Source organism: Lycorma delicatula, chromosome 9, assembly GCF_047948215.1.
Source record: "Lycorma delicatula isolate Av1 chromosome 9, ASM4794821v1, whole genome shotgun sequence".
Classification (NCBI taxonomy): Eukaryota; Metazoa; Arthropoda; class Insecta; order Hemiptera; family Fulgoridae; genus Lycorma; species Lycorma delicatula.
The window spans coordinates 26,054,392-26,070,280 of record NC_134463.1 but is presented as its reverse complement, the minus strand read 5'-3'; the positions used below and the strand labels follow the sequence as shown (position 1 = coordinate 26,070,280).

The following is a 15,889-nucleotide window of genomic DNA, read 5'->3' as shown; positions in this document are numbered from 1 at the left end:
TGAAAGTGCTGGAATACCTTATTACCAGAAACGCTTATAAAGCCAAAAAAAATTTTCTGCATATTAATTGTATTATGTTGTGCAATCATAAAAAAAGTTTCAAAGAAATACCATTTATTAATTGTAGATAGAGTTTAGTTTATATATTGCAGTAGTGTTAAGCTTCAGAATTTTGATAGAAGTTAAACCGTACCGTAAATTTTAAGTCAATCGTAAAATAAACCGCGTAATATATAGGACTTTTCATGTTAATATTTCTTTTTAAATATTAATTTCTTATCTTTCAGCTGATTAATGAAGAAATTATTTTAGCATCCTTTGTAAAAAGGTTATCTTAGCAGATAACCTTATAAATATAGCACATTTAATTAAAAAAACAACTTTAGCTTTTTTATAACTCTGTCACAGGATCACCGAGCATCCTAAATAGAAATTCTCATTTACAAGACAAACGATTGATGTACGTTTGTATATTTTTGTATACACTTTTTGAGGTTTTGCTTTAGTGTCAGCCCCTGGTGGATTTTATGGAAATTACACGACGAGTGTTAGTAGCAACCACTTGTTGCAATGTACTTCGCAGAGCTAGCTTACTAGCGTCGTACGCTCCTATTTGGAAATTTCGCCGGTCGGTAAGTTATTACATAACCTGTTTATACTCTTATCAATTTATAAATAGTCGAAAAATAAGTTTTTGACGCATGGGATTGCATAATTTATTCCAATTTACGTCAAAATATTAGACGTAATTAATATTATACGTAATATTTGTTTGTTCATTGTTATTTGTTACTGTTAGATTAATTTTAGCAGTATTGTGTTCGTATTTAAGTTACAATTTACTTTAAATCTTGCTCATTTTTGGTTTAACAAGTTTCCATTGTTTTTTCAGAAAATGAGTGGAGATAATACGTCTGTTCTAAACCAAAACCTTTCGCAGTATGATCCTGAATTATATGCACTGGTGAAAAATGAAAAAAGGAGGCAACGTTCCGGTTTGGAGATGATTGCTTCAGAAAATTTTACTTCATTGTCTGTTATGCAGTGCTTAGGATCGTGCCTTACAAATAAATATTCCGAAGGACTTCCTGGACAAAGGTAAGAATAAGTAATTTGTTTACTTTTGAATGCTTACTATCCTACCCGTGTCTCGTGATTCCCGCCCCCATTACAAAGACCGTATAATAATATAATTCTTATCAGCTTTAAAGGTTGTATGTAACTACATACATAGCATTTATTACCAGTGGAGTACGTGCATCTAGTTAGTACATTACGTAGATTTTCACAGTTCATAAATTTTATTTTGAGACTGATTAAAAGAACTTTAATTAATAAAGCTAGAGTTCAAATTATAGTTTGGAAAAGTGTGTAGAAAATTACTTAAGTACTGAAAAAATATTGACCTTAATGATTTTTGTGAAAAAAGTGTGATTTCCTTTTTTTTATTTAAAAAAACCTAAGGTGGCACAAGTCTTGTTCATGGTATACAAAAACAGTTCATGCTGTTTTCGTATGCATACTTGGTTTATAATAAATGTCTATAAAATGGTAAATAGTTAAGTAGTCAACTGATTTCCAGCTATTGTGACAACTTGCTAAGTTTGTTAAAGATAAATCAGAATTTAAGGTTTTGAGTGATATGCAAGGCAGTCAAGTGTGAATTAGTGATAAAAATGTTGAGCATTATAATGACACTAATTTTAATTACACAATTTTTCTTTCAGTGTCATTTAAAAATAAAATAGCTGTAGAAAACAGACAGTTACTGGTTCAGTGGTTAAATGCATTCATAACACTGCTGATTAAGTTGCATTCCAACATGAAACTTAAATAGTAGTATTTACTTTTGTTCTAAACAAATTATATTTAAAAAAAAGTTGTTTATTGAAGTAGGTAGTTCTTGTTAGATAAATGAAAATAAAAAAAGCATGCACTGCTTCTCTTGTTACTCTTACAAATTCTTTCAGTACATGTTATTATACAGTAATATTTCTAAAGTATTTTTATTCTCTGTCTACGTAAGGAATCCTTACACGAGACTTATTCAAGGCAACATTTTATAGTGAAGATAACCTTGATAATTGTCATTTAGATTTACATAAAAAAGTGATTTTCAACTTTATACACTACAAAATTCTTTAATTTTGAAAGAAATTGTGTAATTTAACCTACAGAATATATTACAAGTTATCATAGACTGGTTTATTTAATATTTCGTAATAGACTTTGCCCATCAGCAGTCTGTTTTATACTGTTGCTTCACAGCAAGTTTTAACTTTATACAGCGCCGCCTTTGGCCATATTTCAAAAAAATTAAGGATAAAGGATAATTCTTAATCATTTATTTATTATTTCAAGAGATTTTTTTATATCCAGTTATAATTTCTTAATGATAAATTCATTTTTTTAACATTTGAAAAATATCAATCCTGTGATTGAGATTCAAATGAGAGTTTGGCAGCAGTTGATATAGATAAAATGGCTGTTTATAATTATTTAAAATATATTTTTTAATTGTATTTTGAAGTATATTGTTTCTGATGATGTTAAAAAAATAGTATAAAAATAAATAATGTAAATAAAGGTTAACCATTTTATCAGAAATTGAATTTTAATCATTGTTTTTAATCCCTAGGACTTCATTATTAACATGAAGAGTTAAGAGTAATATGTTATTTTAAATATGTTTGATTATATCATTGATAACAGTACATAGATTTATGCAGTTAACAAATGGAAAACACTTAAAAATCTTTTTTATTGTAATAAAACTAAGAACTGTAATCAAGCAGATATCTACTGGTATGCAAGTATTTTTCCTAGAAAAAAGAAAGTTTTCTGAAATGTTTTAATAAACATTTTTATTAAATAAGTAGTCTTTGATTAAATAGCTTTCAAAATTTATTTTTTGTAGTTATATGTATAAATAAAAGTGTTTGTAAAATATTCTCTTTATATTTGTGTCATTTGTATTTCAGACAAAGTAGACCATAATTAAATGTTTTAATTTTAAATATCATATAAATGTTAAAATATTAATGATGGCTGTTAAAATAAATATTATTGAAACTTTTAATATAAATATTAGTGATGTTAATACTTATTAACATCATTCATAACTTTTTCATGCTAATCTTATTTATGTCATATTTATATTGGAAGAACATGATTTTTTTAAAATTATTTTTCTTAGGTTTCTGCTGTTTGGCAAAATTGATTTAATCGAGTATTTCTTTTTGTTAATTTCTGTTTTTTTTCATTTTGAAATTTTATATTAAGGTGGATAAGCTCTTTTTTTTATATAATTTATTTTTTTTCTTTTTCTTGTTGGATTAGAATCTTTCATCATTTGAAGTTCGTTGTAGATTAAAATTTAATTTTTTTTAAATTTATTTTCTTACTGGATTTTAATTAATTTTTTAATTTTTAATTATGATTAAATTAGTAGATTTAAATATTTTATTTATGAATTAGGCAAAAAATAATTCATAATTTTTTGAAAAATTATGAATTATTTCATAATTCACTGTTGAAGCTGCCAACAGTGTTGAAGCTGTTGGCAGCTTCAACACTGTTTAGTTGTATTAATTAATGGGTACTTACGTATTAACACCACCGCAGCTACAGCTTTATTTAAAAACAAAGTAGTCGGATTTCGGTGGAAAGTGGGCCGATATAGAGTTTAACATAGTCAAAACAGTCTCTTTATTAATTTTAATAAATGGTTATTTATATTTGTTTATTTTATAAATATAATTTAACCAAACTTAACCTATGCTCGCTAACCTTGACTAATTAACAGGAGTGTTTTGATTATTTAAATAATAAATAATTGCAATAATTACTGAATTTATTAAATAAATACTCAAAAAATTACGGTGTAAATTAGTCAAGGTTAGCGAGCGTAGATTAAGTTTGGTTAAATTATATTTATAAAATAAATAAATATAAATAATCATTTATTAAAATTAATAAAGAGACTGTTCATTTTCCACCAAAATCCGATTGACTACTTTGTTTTTAAATAAAGCTGTAGCTGCAGTGGCATTAATACGTAAGTACCAATTAATGTAGCAAAGTTTGATTTATTTTGTAAGATTAAAAACGTTTGTATAACGAAGTGTAATATATATATATGTTTTTAAATAATAAAAAAATATCCTCTTCAAAAGTATAATACATGGTTCCTCACAACCTTGCCCAAGGTTGTTAATCTTAAGCTGTGTAATGTTTAATTTAAAATCGTTTACTGAGAGTAAGAGATTGTTTAGGTTGATTTATTGGAGTGATTGAATTGATGGATGGCTTGTGCAAGTAGCTGGAAGACTGCACACTGTGTTACTAGACAATGTCATGAATAGTTTTAAAAAGAACTTGCACAAAATTCATATAGATTTAAGTCTGTTATAGATGCAGCTTTATTTTATATAATCTGAAGAAATTGTAATTCTGCACTCCTATTAAAAATTGTGGAAACACACATTTCTATTCACTTAAATGATAAGAAAAAAAATTATTTTTAGTGATCCCTTGTTACGACATAAATACTAGACTTTGTAATTGTAAAGTGTAAGGGAAAAGCAGGCTGTCACATTTTACAAATTTTTCAGAACGATTTTAAGGTAATGTGGTACTGACAACTGTTAAATGAATGTATTCTATTTTGTTGATCATATTTTATTTCTTTTATAGTTTTCTTAGAGTCTGTTAATTTATTTGTAGACTTTAATAGAATCAGAGTGTAAACTGTATGAGTTGGTTCACATGTAGCCTATTTTTTTTTTTTTTTAACCAAAACAGTATACCCAAATTGAACAGATGTCTAGTTAATATTGAAAATTTGTGGATGTATGCCAAACAGTGCAATAAAAAAGAAAAGGTGATGTCAAGAAAACTAATAACACCTTTATAATGGCATCAGAAACAAAAATGAGGAAGATTTGTTCGAATTAATGCTTCAGTACATTGGTATTAACTTACAAAATAAGCAGATAAAGAAAATCAGACTAAAACTGTAATAGTATTATTAAATTAAAAGAAGCGGTAAACTAAACACAAAGTAATTAACCCCAATTAAAAAAAAAGTTTCATTAAGTCCAAAAAATCTCCATTTTTTTTTTAAGTCAAAATTTTACAAATTAATCAAAAATATATTTAATATCAGAAAGAAAAATGTTACAAAATACCACATTTTAAAGTCTAAAAATATACTCCATTTTCTTGGTTATAAAATTTTCAATTTCTTTGATTATTTATGTTAAAGTTTGGATAAATAATTCTGAGCTTCTGACCTTCAGAATCGTTTTGTATATTGGAGGTCTTGATATTTTTCAGAAGAAAAGAAAACGTAGTTGTCCTATTAATTAAATTTAAAAAATTAGATTGAAGTGTAAATTAGTATCATTGCAAGACATTTTTTTTATTAATATTATTGGAGTACTTCATAGAAAAATTTATTTGTTCGAAAAGAATTTCACCACATCAGAAACTGTATTTCCACTATTATGTGTTTGTAATTACAAAAGAAAATGGTGATAAAGAGGTCTGGTTAAAACGTACAACATAGCTAAATTTTTAGGTTACAAATCATCTAACAAAGCTGTAATTAATTTAAAAATTGGTTATTTTCATTTATCTGAAATGGGCTTGTTTCTTACATCAGATTTATCACACCCTGTTTATTGTTGCAGTTTTCGTCTGTTGATTAAGCAAACCTATATTTTTTTATTTTCTAAATATTAATGTGACTGGGAGGTCATTTTCATGGCGTCTAATCTTTTTTCAGGAAACAAGGTAATGTGTAAATCTAAAGAAAGTGAAATTTTAATTCTGAACGCAACACAAATAGCAGAATATTTCAAGTTTTCTAACTTTTAAAACAAGATGAAGTCCTTTATTAATGAAAAGATATTATCACATTTCTCTTTCCAATGGACTCTGGATACTCAAAAACTCTCCTATTACTTGATGAAATGGGTGTTACTTTCATGGACGTTAAACAGAAAATTACCTCATATTAAATAGATTTTTTTGTTATATTAGGTAATTTTAGAAATGTGCATCTTAATTATACTAACAACTTCATCATTCATTTTCTTAACCCTGTTATAATGCTTATATCATCAATCTTTTGGGGAAGTTTCACTTTCTTTTGAATTTTTATGATATTCTATTTTACTTTTTGTTCTGATATTTAGAGTAGTGGATTTTTTCCTCAGATTTTTAATTCACAGACATTATTAATAACATTCCTTTCTTTATATGATACTGTATTATCTTTAATAAAAACAGTATTTTCATTATTCCTATTGTCGTAGTTATACAAGCCAAATGCTAATTAAACAAGAATTAATTTCATCATTTGATTTATGTTTGTTAAAATTGAAGAGTCTCTGTTGTCTTCTGAGTGAATAATTTTTTGAACATAACCTCAAAACACTTTTCCTGCTATTTTTAGTTATTATAATGTTCATTTGTACGATAACTATATAATCAACATGACAGAACAATGTACAGAGTAATCACTTATGTGACAGAGCCTGTTTTTCCCAGTCAGAGATTGACGTGCTGTGTTTTCCCATTCACTGCAATATTAAAAAATATCTATATCTATGGACACAGCCTGGTTTTCAACAATCAGGCAACAAAAGATAGCCATATATTATATTTTCAGAAACTTGAAAAGCCATAGATTGGATTAGTTTCTTTCTTATCCCATATTTTTCAATTGTTTAGAAATTTGGTGTTATTTATTTAATAATTTTTAGTGATCATCAAGTAAAATTCATAATTCAAAGACTTATGGATTTAACGTATTTAACTTAACTCAGACAAATGAGGAAACTGTAAACATTTCAGTTTATTTGTTTAATTGGCATATACCAATCTAAACTTACAGATTTCTCAAGCGATGAAGTTCTTTGAGAGACTTTTTATTGTGCAGATCATACAGCAATTTTTTGGCATCAAACAACTAACAGCTAGACTCTCCAGTTGTCTTGTGTGACTCAGTGCTTCATAGACCTGGTCCTTAGCAAAGATGTGAATGATCAGATATACAACAGCTCTATTTAGGGTAATCTCTTGTAGTTTATATACAGTCCCAGCCTAGCACAATACTATTGGCAGCATGCACTGTTCCACTTTTCCCTGTCGCCATAAACTATCAAATTCAACAATAGTGGGCTCAATCCGATGCCAACGGCATTACCTGTAATCGTACTGTCAAAAGACTCTACAAAGGCCATTTGTGGGAGCTTGCCAGGCTCAAGCTGGTTTTGGTATAGTGCAGGTCACACGAGTTTTCTAAGTATATCGGTTTAATTTTTGTTCTGGTTTGATTGCATTGTGATTTTGTATTATGAATTTTTAAAATCAGAAGATTGATTGCAAAGATATAACATTTCCAAATAATTGTGATCTATTAGATCGAGAGTGTACATGATGCACACAAAAGTTAGCCTTTAACCTATAACAAATACCCTGTTTGAATTTTGAAAATCAGATGATTGTTTGCGAGATATTTTAAGAGCGCCCCATTATACCTCTCAAAACAGTGCCCCCCCTTTTGTTACCAGCTGATGGTGATTGGTCTAGCCTCACATGAGGTGCTCACATCACCTCACCACTTTAGCCTCACATGCACTCTCCAAGGGAAGCCCATTCATTATTAAACAGAAATTTTTTAAATCTATTTAATAATATTTAATTTAATTTAATGAATATTTAATTGTATTATTTCTGCCATATTATTCATTTGATTGATGAATCATTCAATTCAAACCCAGCTAATGCAGTGGTAGAGGTGCACAGTTCATAGTTCATTAATTCAATTTAGTAAAGTTGTACTTCAACTACATATATATACATACACATAGATTATGACATTTCCAGTAACATAAGGATTTGAATAACATCTAATCTGTTTAAATCTGTTGATTTAAAACTCCTGAATTTTTAGTTCCTAATAAATTTGATGATATTAAGGTGGATGCTACAGCTAAATTTCAAAGAGTTTAAGAGAACTGTTAAGAAGTGTTTTATTTTCAGGGAGAGTAATGGTTTTATGTTTATGGTACTGAATCCAGAGCTACCCAAATTATACTCTCGCATTAAACTAGATAAAAAAATCATCCTGTTAGACCAATAATTTCATATGTTAATGCTCTGCTGTTAAATTGTCTAGGAGGATGATTAATATTATACAATCTTATTGTAAATTTAAAAACTCAACTGTGCTGGTTGAAAATGTTGAGGATTTATATGTTACGGTTAATTCTATTTTCCTTTATTTTAGTGTAAAATTTATTTCCCAATATATTGTCACAGGAGGTTATCAATGTTATTAACAAGTTACTGATTACCCAGAAAATGAATTTTTCAGGAATTGAGATAGTTGAGGCATTGAATATTTGTTTTAATCTAAATTATATTGAGTTTAATAACATTTCACTCTGAAGGAGGGTTTAATTATGGGTAATTCACTTAGTTGTTAGCTGTTGAAATTTTTATGAGTGATTTAGAAAAAAAAATTTATGCTCATCCTTTCTTTAAATATTTAAAACTTTGGTATAGATATAGATGATATTTTTGGTTGTTTTATGGGAGCGGGGGAGCTTGAGACATTTGGAATATTCTTGAATTAACACATTACACAAAAATACTTTTACTTTGAAGATTGAACAAAATGGTTTGTCATTTTTTTTAGATTTGAGTATTATTAAAATCATTAACAAAACTGATTTTAGCTTATCACAAACCCTCACATACTGATGCTGTATATGAGGTACAGCATCAGTAGATCACTATATCCATTTGCACATTAGCGGCCTTTAGTTATTATATTGATAGATTGTTAAATGTTTTGATGTCAGATGATAATTTTGAGAAAGAAGATATTATAAGACAGATAATGGGTAGTGAATAGTGGTTATAAAATGAGTCTTAATTGATCAACTGCTTCAGAATAATTTATATAAAATTGCAATTAGCAAAGTTTTTCATTCAAGTAATTCATTTCAACAAAAGAACTTTCACATATTCACTTTTATATTGGTAAATCCACAGAGAAAATTTTTTAGAAACAGAAATGTGGATATTGCTTTTAAATTTGATAATTTTCTTGGTAAATATGTTATGAATAACAAGAATAAAACTGATAAACTTCAAAAATCAGTTCACAAACTTGAATGTTCTTTACAACTTGAATGTTGTTGGTTCTTGTAATAAAGTTTATGTTGGACAGACTGGTAAATCTTTAGTATAAGGAACCAAAAAATCTTGTTTTCCTAATAATAAAAGGGTTTCTAATTATGCTTATCATTTAATTGATGAGAATATTGTTTTTAATGGTAATTTCTCAAAGTACATGTTGAGAACAAAGATTTGAAACAACCTTTTAGAAACGTAGGAAATTTATAAACTTAAACATTATAATTTACTTTTAAATGATTTGAATAGTTCACCACTGTTATGATGTCATCAAGTAGCAGCTTCATCCATTGATTATAATTTATTTACTCTTAAATAATTTATGATATACAAAATAGGTCAATTATAAATTAAAAAATTCAATTCCAGTTTTAATATGAAGTTTACAACATAGAACATAGAAGTTAATAAATAATTAACAAGAAGAATACCATAGCAAAATTGACAGTTCACTTTATACAAGATTTATGATAATATTACAAAAGTATTTACTTAAGTGAGTACTTCTGATTATTTACTTTTAATGTTTACGAAATTATACTAAATTTCATTTTTTCAGATGAATCATAATATTACTTTTATCACCTCATCACATAGGACTCACCGAACAGCTTCTTGTATTTAACCACTTTCCAATAAATGTAATACTTGTGACAAACTCTTGGCTTGTTTGTTATCTCACACTCACTCCGTATGCTCCTGCACAGTGTGATCGGATTTATCGCAAGCTGTAATAGTGTTTATTGCACACTGTACTGAACTGTACCTCGCTGGTCCACAGCAGTATTTACGTCTGAGCCTAGGACCTGACCTCAGTACCAGTACGTACCCATCCTTTTGTTTGTAATTTTATACAATTATGGGACCTAGATCTGATTTTGTTGAAATTTGGAATATACCTTATTTAAGACCTAAGCTATTCGTTACAGTTGAAATAATTTGTCAGAAACCCTTTTTACCCATGTTACACAATGAAAGTCACACAATACCCTTACCAAAAATTTCGTAATTCTGCACTGAACAAGTATAATATACATTATTTTGAACTGAATAATTTGGTTTTAGTGAAATAAAATATTAACTTCATCTAATTAACCATAAATATTAAATTGGCTGATTGTTGAGTCCATAATTGTATACAATAACCAATTATTTAATCCAAAAATAATGTGTATTACACTTGTACAATGCTGAATTGTGAAATATTTTGGTAAATTTATCGTGCAACTTACGAGGAATAACTTGGGTGGTATTTCTGATGAATAATTTCATTTGTAATGAATATCTTATAATAAGATAATCTAATGAATAACCCAATGAATATCTTAGGTCCTAAATAAGATATATATAACAAATTTTATCAAAATTAGAGGCGAGTTCATAATTTTATATAATTACCATAATGATTTCTGTTGTCTGCACCTTCTATGCTTTTCTATAAATTCTTTCTAGAAAGAGTTCCATTGTTGTTTCTTCTAGATTTTTCTTTCTTCATTTTTGCTCATTCTTTTTCTAGAAGCTTCTCTACTTGTTAAAATTGTTTTGTATACTTCTTAGTCATTAAAATAATGTGAACTATTCTGTTGCTATTACAGTCTGTGGCAGGTAATGAGAATTTTCATGCCATTCTTGAATATATGTATAATTGTAAAAAAGTGTTAAAAATTAATTTTAATAAAATAATTGTTTTACACTGCCAGGATGTAATTTACTAAGCTATTTATTTATTACTGTGGTATGAGATGATAAAGGAAGGTTGTTCTCAAAAAGTGATGTCTTGTTTTTTTATTTATACGTATTTGATAAAAATGTAAAAATCCACAAAAAATTAAATTTACATACTTTTTTTACTTTTCTGTGTAGTTACTAAAATTGGATTTGCACATATTCCAGTGGTAAATGAATTTATCAAATGTCTATTTCAAAATTTCTGTAAGAATCTTTTGACTATTTCTTTTATTTCTTCATGTTGGCAAAACATATTCCTTTAGACATTTTTTAATTTTCTGAAAAATGGAAAATCAGAAGTGATGAGAATAGGGCTGGCTGTATAGTGAACATAGTTTCATATTCATAGTTCTCATTGCTACGATTTCTGAAAGCTTCATTTTAACAATCAACATAGATGATTGCTACTTTTTCTGAAAAGTCAGCTGGAATAACACCTACACAGAACAAATTGATTGGCAAAAAAGTAATTTTGGTTTTGTAGTGTGAAACCGAACTTGATTTTCTCTTAAACAAAGATTAACTTTAATCAGTTATATACTATTCATTTTGTCCGATAACCATTTGCCATCTTTCTGACAACTTCATAATTCCCCGCTCATAGAACTTCTGAATATCCTTATCAGCAAAAAATTGAACCAAGTGCAATTTCAGGTCATCATCATCATCAGCTAAAGTTTTACCATTCAAAGAGTTTTGCAAACTTTAAAATAAATAGTAATGTGATGGTGTAAAATTACAGCTGTATGGAGATGAGGCGTCACTTCCTCCTATCCAAGCTCCGATAATTTTCCATGAGTTACCAAAGATGTGTGAGGCCTTGCTTTGTTTTGGTGGAACATAATTCCTTTGCGATTTGACAATTCAGAACATTTTTTTTAAATTACTTTCTCCAGTTTCATTAGTTGTTGACAGTAAACATATATCTGAATTGATTGGTTCCTTATAAGCAGCTCAAAATACACAACACCTTGTAATCCCACCAGATTGACAGCATGGTCTTTTTTTCATGCAATTCAGCTTTTGATGTGGCTCGTGCTAGTTTATCACACTTGGACCATGATATTGTAGATGACTATGTTATTGTAGACCATGTTATTGTGGGTGATAAATTTTTCATCTACTCTGATGATTCATTTCAGTATTGTTTCAGCATTTATATTCGTTTGAATTTGAGGTGCATATCACAAATATTGATTAGTTGTGTTAAGTGAATTTCCTTCAATTCATGCGGAACCTAAATATTGAGTTTCTTAATAAGTCCAAGACATTTGATGTGATCTTCAATTGTTGTATGTGATACATATAAAATCTCTTGTACAGTTGTTGTATATTCACAGATTATTATACGATGATCTGATTCAATTTATGGCTTTGGTTTGGTTTTCATCAACTTCAGAAGTTTGAACATTGAGTCATCTTTGAATGAAAAATGTGCAGAATGGAATTTTTTTAAACTAACTATGGTAATCAAAACCATTAACTTCACATATCTCTTTGTGAGCCTTGGCAGTTTTCTTGCCTTTACAAAAATAAAAAAGAATATGTTGAAAATGTTCATTTTGCATTCCATGTTATAACAAACAAAATGACATGCAATTTGCCTCCGAAGTATGCTAAAAGTGCATACTTTATTTAATGCTATCAAATGCAAAAAAAATCATTGACATTGACTTCAAAACAAACATAAAGCTATCTATTTGTGAAAACCGAAATTTCTTTCTCGCCAACCCCAATTTTTGATTTATGATAACAGATGGATGATCATTCATTAATGAATTGTCATAAAAATTATGCCCATTACTGATGAAATTTGGTCTGTATGTATTTAGTAATGTCCATGAATTTATAAGGTTTTATTGGACACCTTTTTGTGGATGAAAAGTAACTAGAGTGCAATAATTTTAATGGGTCGCCCAGTATAAAGTTTTTTCTGGTCTAAAAACTTGTACTCATTGTAGAAGAAATAATACTTTCTCCCACCACTTGGCTGAGAAGTCTTGCAAAATAAATATTCATGGCAGCAAATTTGAAACTGATGTTAGTTTTTGAACATCTCTTGTAATTAATTGAAAAATAAGATTTATTTCAATTTCAGTCTATTTCAATGATTGTTTAGTATAATTTTTTACTTATATCACTTGTAATATTTATTGCATCTAATTTTAGTGACAAAATTTAGTTTATGTTCATGGAAAAGTATTTTTTTAAAAAATTAAAACTATTTGATTATTACAGATATTATGGTGGTAATGAGTTCATTGATAAAATAGAAGTTCTTGCTCAAAAACGTGCTCTTGAAACTTTTCGACTTAATCCAGAAGAATGGGGTGTTAATGTGCAGCCTTATTCTGGGTCTCCTGCTAATTTTGCAGTATATACTGCACTCACTGAACCTCATGGTAGAATAATGGGTAAGATAATATAACTTATCAAAACTTTTAATAAGTTTTTATTCCTATAGTAAAAGGCAAGTTTGAATTAAGGTTAGAAAACATGTGTATATTTAATAAATATAACTTGTTAATTATGCATGTGAAAAATGATAAAATAGGTATTTATTTCTTCTGTAGAGGTTTTAATTTTGGCACTATTATATGAATAGACTTATATTATGACCTGGAATATTATATCTGTTTTGGAAATGTATCATCCCTTCTTCCCAGGATAATCCCCATGAAAATTGTGTTAGCAGCTGCCAATCTGTGGCATTCTTTTTTAGTAGCCATTAGTACAGCTGTTTTTTATTTCGGCTCAGAAGTAATTCTGGCCAAGCTAGTGTCTAAAGACAATTTTCTTGCCTAGGGGTTTCACAAAAGATCAAATTAATGACTTAAGGTGCCTCTTTGATGAAACCTACTGGAAGACTTACCTTTTACTAAAAACTAGAATTTAATTTATATCTGTATTCCAGTTTGTAATGGATTAGATAATCAGGTGGGGAATATTTTCTGTTTCTTATTATTATTTTATTTATTTTTTTGTTAAATTCTATTATCCATTTTACACTAAGGTTCAACTAGACATTTTTTAATTGGGGATTTATACTATTATGTTGCTGCTCATGAAGTAACAGGAGGTAAACACATACCTGTGAATTTTGAGAAGAAAACTATGTATTTGTATATTCTGTTGAATGTTATCTTTATTTTAGTCAAGAAACTACATTGTTTTTTGCATTTATTAACATTTTTAATGGAAGGGATGCAGCAAAATATGTTCTGTACATTTATTTAATGGTTATTAGTTATTTTTGTGTGTGAGTGTTCTTCCTTGTTATGTATTTTTTAATAATTTTTTCTGTTTATTTTAAACAGAACAAATCCTTAAATATATATTGTATTGAACTTTGTTAATATCTTAATAGATTCATTGATTAATGTGTAAAATTAGAAGTACAAATGACTCTAGGAAAGTTTAGCAATATGATAGAACGGATCATCACAGTCGGTTACAAGTTAGCGCATGTTTAGACAGGTTCCATTCTGCAGTGTAGCTAGTCTAGTCACTGTCAGTATCATTTGCATTTTAGCTCTTTTAGTGATGTCATGGTCAAAACCTGAATACTGGCAATTTTGCACTACAATTTTACACTTGGGTTAAGTGTTTATCAGTATTTAGAGGAAATGACTCCTGTGTTTGGAGAAGATTGTCTTCATCATAAAAAAGTATTTAGGTGGTACCAAGCATTTGAAAGAGGAAATTTTGGCCTTGACAATGCTCCAAACTCAAGTTGATGACTTTGTCCGTGACTGAGGGAAACTTGCTGCAGTATGAAAAATGGTTGAGACAGATAGGTGTGTGATCTACTGCTGAATAAAGGTGTCCTAGGGCATAAATGGACCAGCAGTCCATTTTCTTTTTTTTTTTTTTTTTTTTTTTTTTTTTTTTTTTTTTTCCTGTTTAGCCTCCGGTAACTACCGTTTTTAGATAATACTTCAGAGGATGAGTGAGGATGATATGTATGAGTGTAAATGAAGTGTGGTCTTGTACATTCTCAGTTCGACCAATCCTGAGATGTGTGGTTAATTGAAACCCAACCACCAAAGAACACCGGTATCCACGATCTAGCATTCAGTCCATTTTCTTGCTATTCTGCAACGTAACCTCAAGTTAAAAAGCCTTGTTTGTACCGTTTGGGTGCTGCATAACTTGACCGATAATCAGATGGCTCTTTGTTTTTCTTAGTGCCATGAAATGCTGAAAAAGTTTAAAATTGGGAAGTCTCCATATGTGAATCCCCATATTCATTTATATTGACAGGTGATGAAATGTGGCTGTTCTATTAAATCTTGACCAAGGCTCAGAACAAAGTATGGATGTTTAAAGATGAGGATACTTCTGAGGATGTTCGTAAATCCAGATCAGTGAAGAAGAGAATGGTGGCTGTATTTCTTAATATGAGAGGAGTTTTAGAGAGTATGTGTTTAAAACTCAAGACAGTTGTAAGGAAGTGGTATACTGAAAAATGCCTGTCTAACGTTTTTGAAGCTCTTAAGAAGCTGTGTCTAAACTCAAGGATGAACACATAGTTTCTTCACCACTACAACGCTCTAGCACACTGCTCCAAAGTTTACTATGAGTATTTGGCCACCATGGAATAAAACAGTTAGAAGATCCTCCCTGTAAAACCCAGACACCCATCCCTCCTGACCTTGCTCCATGGACTTCATGCTGCTTCTCTAGCATGAAACAGACTGAAAGGAAGGCATTTTATGAGTGATGATGACCTTCTAAGGGCTTGGGATGAGATTGTATCCAGATCTCTGATGAATCGTGACACAGTTTTTTAGACTGGTTTCGGATGGAGTTTTTTTTTTGAGGTCATAAAACACTTTTTGCATTACCATCACCCAGAGCAAACATAATACAATATTACAAAAGAAAACATATTTAAATAATTATTAAGTAGTTGAGTACAGATGTACGGCCTGAAGAAACAAGATAT

The 15,889-nt window shown here is 28.9% G+C and overlaps 1 protein-coding gene across 1 annotated transcript in view; it reads left to right on the top strand.

The window, feature by feature from the left end:
- The first annotated feature begins 424 nt into the window (after positions 1-424).
- LOC142329751 (serine hydroxymethyltransferase-like) overlaps positions 425-15,889 on the top strand; it is a 51,391-nt gene continuing 35,926 nt past the window's right edge. The window contains exons 1-3 of the mRNA XM_075374505.1: positions 425-632; positions 893-1,098; positions 13,180-13,355. Of these exons, the coding sequence (XP_075230620.1) occupies positions 528-632; positions 893-1,098; positions 13,180-13,355 (487 nt within the window). The 5' untranslated portion in view covers positions 425-527. The remainder of the gene's footprint in view (positions 633-892; positions 1,099-13,179; positions 13,356-15,889) is intronic.